The 8,558-nt window shown below is 28.4% G+C and overlaps 1 protein-coding gene across 2 annotated transcripts in view; it reads right to left on the bottom strand.

The window, feature by feature from the left end:
• Positions 1-450: 450 nt before the first annotated feature.
• Positions 451-8,558, bottom strand: part of LOC107445923 (kelch-like protein 5) — a 44,001-nt gene continuing 35,893 nt past the window's right edge. Inside the window, exons 9-11 of one of the 2 annotated variants that reach the window (XM_043050408.3) lie at positions 7,921-8,133; positions 7,298-7,469; positions 451-1,254 (exon numbers count right to left, since the gene is read on the bottom strand). In XM_043050408.3, the coding sequence (XP_042906342.2) occupies positions 1,183-1,254; positions 7,298-7,469; positions 7,921-8,133 (457 nt within the window). In that variant the 3' untranslated portion in view covers positions 451-1,182. Of the gene's footprint in view, positions 1,255-3,858; positions 5,586-7,297; positions 7,470-7,920; positions 8,134-8,558 lie in introns of those variants that run through there. The other variant, XM_071187969.2, reaches the window with a different exon arrangement.

Raw genomic sequence — 8,558 nt, 5'->3', positions numbered from 1 at the left:
GCAAACGATGAACAACAATATTATAAAGAAAACATTCAATTAATTTAGGGCCATATATTCTACTAATGAAACATTACCCAAGTATTGTAACATAAGTCTTGTACAGATTTCAGCTTCGTGCACATTCAGACCACATAAGTAAAATTACATAATATAGTTTTCCAGGTGTTGCCTTGTTAGGTAATAGCTAACTGAGGGGATAATACTAAATACCACTAGAAGCAAAGAAATTCATGACAGTTATCACATATATTATTGGAAGAAAATAAGATACTAATCAACTTATGATAATAGATTAAAAATACATATTACATATAAGCTCACACACGAATACATGATTGTTCGTATATTTAAATTTAGAAAACTTGCTTACACTTAATTGCAAATAAAAAAAAAGAAAACTCTAATACCATGCTACTTAAATCTTTGCTGTAATGATTAATGCAATGCTCAGACACAAAACATTTATTCAACACATGCAAAATTCAATATGAAAATTTTGTGTAGTTAATTTAGTTGCATACCATATATTCAAATATGCCATAAACATAAAGAAAAATATTTTTTAGTATTACTGAAACTAATTATTTTATAAAATAAAATGGTTGATTTTTATTTACTTTGATTCATATAAATTAGTTTGATTTCTCATTTTGCGTCACTAATTTAAGAACTAAACAAAGACTGTAAAATGGGGAATCCATACATTTATAAATTTTAATCCTATTGACTTAACAATTACAACATTAGGATTAAGATTTATACAAAATTTATTAATATGTAATTAAATTTTAAAGTTCTAAATTCAATCCATGCAGAATCAATATTGAAAGCCCACAAAAGCAAACTGACAATTAAAAGTATGGCAGTTTGCTTATTTCTATAAATATAAGTTCGTACACATTGCTCACATAAGGCTCTGAAATATTTTTGATTACTTGTGAGCAATATAAATATGAAAAGGACTTAAACACAGAATATATAGTTTCCTAGCTCATATCAATGATGATTTTGTTAACTGGAAATTTTTCATCATTTGTTATGAACAACTTTGTATAGTTATACAATTGCACATTACAATAAATAAATACTTTTGCATTTTGTAACGATATCTTAAATGTAAAAAATTTATAAAATTTCAAAGTTATCACAAGAAATTTAAAAAATCCTTTGGACTTTATGCTATTCGCTCACATGTAGATTTTTCACAACAACAACACACATTCCAGCACGTCCATCTTCAAGCTCTTTAATCTAGAAAAAAAGATATTTCTCTTAATTTTCTATATAATAAAAGATTAAATAAAAATTCTCTACAAAAAGTGAAACAAATAACACAGCCGGTAGATACCCCAGAATTTCAGGAAATTCCATTGTACTCCGAGAACTCTGCAAAGATATCAATTTTACTGAAAAATAAAAACCCCAACAGCTAATTTTCACCCATTTCTACCGATGACGTCACCACATCTGAGATTTCTGTTCGCTTTCTTCTCCCAATGGTAAACCATGTTTTCACACTCAGTGTTCTAGCCGTTGCATGACTTCACTTAACCTGTACATCTAGAACTGGTTGAGTGATGTCACCTCCATAGCTGCGGCCAGTGTAAGAAATGTTTTTTTCTTCCTCCAAGAATAGTTTATCTTAAGCATACAGAGTGCACTCTTTTGTTTGCCTGATGCTAATCCTAGTTGCCGATCAGAGTTTGGATCACGTCTTCTAAAAAACAGTTACAGATGTTTTGGAAAGAATATTCAGTAGAATGGCTGGTATTTACTTGTTTCACTAAGTCATCACATCAAGTATATTATAATATTTACTTATGCAATTTTTCGTTTGTACATGGAAGTCGAAATGACTATTTAAGGCATGTGGAAGAATTACTCCATCAAACGAATGGAGCTGCCTCCATCTCCAGTAAAAGCGTTAAAGACATGTTTTGGGGTACTACAAAAGAAAGCTAAAATGCAATTTGAGTAAAGACTCTTTTTGTGAATTTTTTAATTCAACATGATTTGCTGTTATCTGTTATGGACCAAGGAGGTCCATTGTTAGCTCATGTCCCCATATTTGGCTATTACCGTTAAATTTAAATATGTTAGAAGAAAAAGCACAGAAAGATGCAAAAGATTAGCTAAAACTTACTTTAGCAACAGACGGCCGCAATTCATCTAGTGACAAACTTTTTCCTCTTGTAGTAACATTCTTTGATGATACTAGTGGGGAAATTAAGACCTTTTTCTCCCTCCCAAAGTTGGACAAGGATGATACAGGTGAAAATATTTTTTTACGCATTGAAAGTGTATTATGGAAAAATTAGTGTTCCATGTAAACATTATATTGCCTGTTGCATTGAAAATGTTTCAGTGAGGCTTAGACAGCAGGAGTGGGATCATTTATCAAGAAAATGAATCTTAATGCTATCATTCATAGCTAGCTGTACTTGCCACTTAATCCATCTAGCTCAGTGGTTTCCAACTGGCGGCCCGCAAACTAAAATATATTAGTTGTAATTTTTTTGCAGACAATTTTCGTAAAAAATCTATATGGGATTAAAATACTTTTCTCGTTAATAAAAACCAAATTTCTTCGTTTCCGTGAAATTTATCGAACTAATGGTGCAAAAAAAATTATTTCTCAGGTTTTGTATCCAAGAAAATAATTACTCAAATACAGAAATAGTCGTATATGTTGCTTTTATCTATTTTATTTTTTTGTATTGTATCAGAAATTCTCCGATTTAACTTTTTGAAACCACTCATTTTGGACGAAAATATTTACACACACATTTGTAAATATCTATTCTCATGTGGTTGCAGCAGACAAACCTCAATTTTGTGTGCTACTATGTAAGTTTTAATACCAACCTTTTTAAAGTTTTATAACTTAACAATTAGATATCTGTTGCACATTAATTGTTTAATACATGGGTGCACATTAAAGTTATTGTAACCCGAATTTTTTAATATGCAATTAAATGTTTTTAAAAATCTGCTTCTTATTTTAATTTGTAATTCAATACTTTTGTTTTGTACAACTTGGTAAAAATCAGACAGTAATATTTAGTGTTCCTTCAAACATAAAAGAGTCCTATATAAAATTTTGAAAAAGTTGCGGCCCCCAGCCTCGTGTAAGTTGCAAGCCCCTGATCTAGCTGCTAAACATGCTACAAAAAAATTATTTTTGATTTTGAAAGTTTTTTGATCGATGAATACTACTTATTGGCAATTTTATTTATCAATTAGAAAATTCTATATTAAAGCACATTCTTTTTTTAAAAAAAAAATTCCCCTGTCCACTGAGGTTTATAAACAATGTGAAGTTGCTGATATAACAATTCATGAAGAAGCGAAATTTACTTTGTTGGAATAATTTTTCTCCGTGTTCTATTATAGAGGAACAAAACTTTGTGTGTGTGCTAGCAATTTTCTTTATTAGGTTGTCATCCATGAGTATTAATGGATCTTTCATAAAATTTTAAAAAATATATCCGAGAACTTTCTAAAATATCTTGAAACTATTAGAAAAGAGGCTGTTTAACTGTTAATGCAATACAAAGTTCTCTTTAATTTTTTAAAGCACCTGAAAACAACAAATTTCCTTCCACTCTCCAGAGAGATGAAAGTAAATTCCCAGAGTAAAATTGAAAAAAAAATTTATCAGAAAGATTTAAATTAGAGCATTTAAAAAAAAAAAAATTATACACTTACACAAAAAGGAACTTTCATTAATTTGGCAGAAAAAATTTTGTTCGATAAATATTCATTACTTTTTCGTGCTTTAAAGGACTATGTCTATTAATTTTAAAACTACAAAAAATAAATAAAAATCATTAACTATCACAGGATAAATGTGAATTGACTTATGATTATTTTAATACAAAAAATCCTTGTTTCATAGAAAGTAAAAATTATTAAAATAGCAATAATAACAAGGAATCGTTGATAATACCACTAGATAAGTTTTTTAAGTTAGCCAACAATTGTAATGTGTAAGAATAGAGAGAAACATCACAAGCAGTGAATTTTTATGTGATCATAGCTAGGTGATTCTCCAAAATCTTAACGATTTCAAATCCCGAATACTTAAAACTGAATGTGCTTATAACTGAATTCGAAAAAACTATACTCATTCTTTATAAGGCACTTAACATGAGAAAAATAAAGGAATCTCCTTTTATCAATGTTGGCTTAGAAAATTCCAGGACAATAGAAATACATTTTGTTTTAAATATTATTTCTGCTACAAAGTTCTAAAGACAGATTTAGGTTTAAGAAAGTTCTTCAACTAGAATCATTACACTATTACACATAACATGTATTAGTTTTTAAAGAATGTTTTCTCGTATAATAGACATGCTGTGCATGAGAGTGATAGCAGAAAATGTTGTATGCCTTAATTCAGAGTTTCAAATCTATTATAAGAATGACAGGTGAATCTGATCTTTAAAGCACTTTATCAACCCAATAGAATGGTGAGAATATACAGGGTTCCTATGAGCAAGACTAAAAATTTTCTCTCTTTCCTTTAAATTAAAGAAAAATTTCTTGTGTCACGAAAGTGACATGAAAATCTTAGGACAAATTTTAAATGATACAATATGGTGAGTTAAAAGATTAAACAGTTTTAAAAAACTATATTATTTTACACCTTAAAGTATACAGCTAATTAATATACTTTAAATGTTTGAATGTCGGTGTAAACATTTTTAATAAATTAAATAATAAGAATTTAGGACAGGCTAGAAGAGTGACATATAGATAATTTCAATATATTTTTTAAGAAATTTTAAATGAATAATCTTTTTTAAATGCATGGAAATACATAGGAAAAAATTATGTCTTAAAAGTAACTTTTTATCTCAAGCCAATTTTGTGATATTTTGTTAGAGCATTATAGTGTTGAGTTTTTGGAGAATCACCCACATACAAAACTGCCCATTGCTTGTATTTCAAGAACTTAACAAAGGGAATTGCAAATTCTTCTCAGAACTCCTGGTTTTTCCAGGATTCTAAAGAGAGTGGTAACCATCTACAACAAAATGTATTGAAATTCCTTCATAGATTCCCTGAGACTCATAAGAGTCTGAATCATCAACATACTTATTTTTGTGTCACATACATTTATATTATCCATATAAGTCTTCATTAAGAAAAGTTTTAACAACAGTAAAACAAATAAATTTATAAAGACTGATACTTTTTCAGGAAAATTTCAGTTGCAATAAGGTCTTGTAAAATATATATCTATATACATTTTCTTTCTAATTGTACTTTTATTAGTACTCTAGTTTTAATGTTCTCCAGTTTCTTAGAGCTAGAGTTTACTTGAGTCAATTAATTTCAAACTTCTAAATGTTCATCTGTGGTGTAAGCGGCAAGAAATTTACATACACATCACCCAACCATGGCTAAGCCCCTAGCCCCATTTTTAGGGCTCTATCGTTTAATGGCTATAGTAGGAATGCCAAGCAATTTTGACCAATTGCAGACAACTCGAATATCACCTGACTCTTCTTTTCAAACATCTTCATACCAACGAGAGGACTCATTTGCATAGATGGTATCAAGGACAGAGATGACATCTGAACAAGTAAATATTGACACTGTTGGAAAGCTTTAATATGCACCCAGGTCTTTTATTTATGGAATATTTTTTACTATTTTATAAAATGTAATCCATGTATTGATACAAAATATACAAAGATGTTTTTTAACCCTTAAGTTTTTATTTTTACTCAGGGTATGTCATTTTTCAGAAATCTGTATTTCTTCTTTTAATTGTTTCTGACATTAACTAATCATTTAATATGAAATAGAGAGCAAAGGAGAAGTCTCATTGCTTTCTGCTTTAAATACTAATTATAATTCAGGTATGACAAATTGCAAAAAAAAAAAATAAATAAGAATAATGTAAAAATCTATCCTTAAACAATTGCACTTTAGTACATTGCTTAAACTGAGCTTAAATTTTTGGAAAAAGTTATCGTGAAACCTGGTCATACATAAGATAATTTGTTTCAAAGAAAAATGAATCTCGTACAGTGCTCTAATCTGATTGGTGCCCCTAAGAAAAATTATGCTGGTAAAGAGAAATTCTTGCACTTAAAATTTTGATTTAATTATAAAAAATAGTAGAATTCAGGTCTGAAGAAATATTACAATACTAAATTAAATTACAAAATCAAACATAAAAAGTATTTCCTGTGAATAAATATACCTTATTTTTCAGATTTTAATTCTTGAGTCTTAAATGTTATGCTTTGGAAAATAAAAATGATACTAACATTTTAGTCAGGAAACTAAGCTTAAATTTTGGCCTTCTTATAATTTATTTCATTTTTTATATATAAATTTGCTCACCTCAGTATAACCAAGAGAAAATTATATTAATTATTTAAGTAAGATCGAATAATTTTTACATGATACATAGCATTGGAACAACCATTTTTTCATATCAACTAATAGTTAACAAACAAAATTCTTTTAACTTCTAAACTATTAAAAAGTAAAATTTATGATTTAGACTTATTTATGCAAAAAAATTGTCTTAACTTCAAAATTATTAGTTTAAACAATTTGGTCTCATCATATAAAATACATAGGAAATGTCAATACAATGTCAGATGTGTAAATAAGAACTAGTCGAAAAATTAAACTTACAAAATCCTTGTAACTTCTGAATTATTAGTCTTATCAACTTGAGTTTGGTAGGTAGGTAGGTACTTTATTTATGTTGCACTAGAGCTGCACAATGGGCTATTGGTGACAGTTTGGAAAACAACTCTGAGGATGATCCGACCTGCACCTGAACTAGAACACTTTACAGTGATACTATTGATATTGTGCACCCTCAGTCCTTACGCAGGCTGATCAAAGTGGTCACCCACTCAATTACTAATAGCAACCAGTGATGCTTGTGGAAAGCATGTATTTAATTTAAGATCAATTTACTGCTAGGCAACTTGAGTTTGGCCACATTGGATACAAAGTAAAAATTGCATAAGAAAGAATTCCTCACTAGTCTAGATAGCAAACTTTTCTCTATAAAAGTTTAAGATCATAGCTCAATCTCACCTTTGGAAAGGGAGAAATTACAGATATCTTAAACTGCAACTCATAAAATACCCAGCTTTTTCCTAATTATTTCTGCATACAACTTGTTAGAAATAAGACAGAAAAATTATTAGCAATGTTTCTCAACAAAAAGGTATGCAGTATAATTATAGAAATTTAAAGTAAGAGAAATTATGAATCATAGGAATATATAATAAGCCTAATATTTCAAATACATTACTTCTTCCCATTCATTCGTTTGGGGATCATAAGCTTCAACTATTTTCAAATATGATTGTCCATCATAGCCTCCAACTGCTATTAAACGATCACCAAGAACACCAACACCAATGGCATCACGTCCTATTTTCATTGGAGCCACTAATGTCCACGTGTCAGTTCTGGGATCATACCTAAATTTTATTGAAAAATCTAAGTGTTATTGTACTTAATCAAATTCCAAGAAAAACAACTTTTCATCATTATGTACAAGCACATAAACTATGGTTACAAAAAAAATTACAAGCCACCCTGTAATTAGAATTTTTACATATTTATGCTCCAATTTTCATAAAAGAAGATTATGTATTTTTGAAATGAGCAAAAATTTTAATTGGCTGAAACATTGAAAAAAATAGTATTAATCAAAAATATGAAACATATATTTCTGAAATGAAATAAATGATAAAATTTTTTCATAAGAGAATAGAGGAAGGAATTATTATATAAAAAACAATAAAAACTTAACTATTTATATTTCAATTTTTAAACAACCTTTCTAAAATAATTAATATTGCTGGATAAAATATAACAACAATTTCAATAAATAAATTTTTTAAACATAACTTTTGTCTTTTAAATTACCTTTCAACGCATTCAAATCTTGAAACACCTGGATTTAAAATAGGAGCATCATGACCACCTAAAGCAAACAGATAGTTGTTTATAACACCCACTCCAGCACCACCTCGTCTGATAGACATAGGTGCACAAAAAGTCCATTTATTTCGATGTGGATCAAAGCATTCAACAGATCGTAGACAAGAACTACCATCTCTGCCACCTACAGCATACAACCTATGCATACATTAATAACATTTAATATTATTTTTGGATATACCAATGTTTTCAACAGAATTACTGAAATATCTCACATAAACGCAACACATAATACCAATAAATATTAAATTGGCAGAAACCTTAAAACGTTTTAAGGCAAATAATGTTAAATTCTGGATTATAAAAAAATTATTTCTTTTCTGAAAATTGAAAGAAAAACATAAGACTTTTTTTAGATTTTCAATACTGTTAAGAATAAAATAAAAAGTAATTTTACCTCTCTCAAAAATAATGTATCATGTATTAACCAATTTAAAAAAAATTTTTTTTTTGAAAGATCTGATTAGATATTTAAGTCTATACTATATAGTAACAATATTTTCAATTATATCATTAAGATATTAAACTTTATTAAGTTATTAAACATACTTTTTAATTATGTA

The sequence above is a fragment of the Parasteatoda tepidariorum genome, chromosome 11 (assembly GCF_982258835.1).
Source record: "Parasteatoda tepidariorum strain Cologne lab strain chromosome 11, Ptep-v5.0, whole genome shotgun sequence".
Lineage (NCBI taxonomy): Eukaryota > Metazoa > Arthropoda > Arachnida > Araneae > Theridiidae > Parasteatoda > Parasteatoda tepidariorum.
This window is presented reverse-complemented; position numbering and strand designations above follow the sequence as displayed.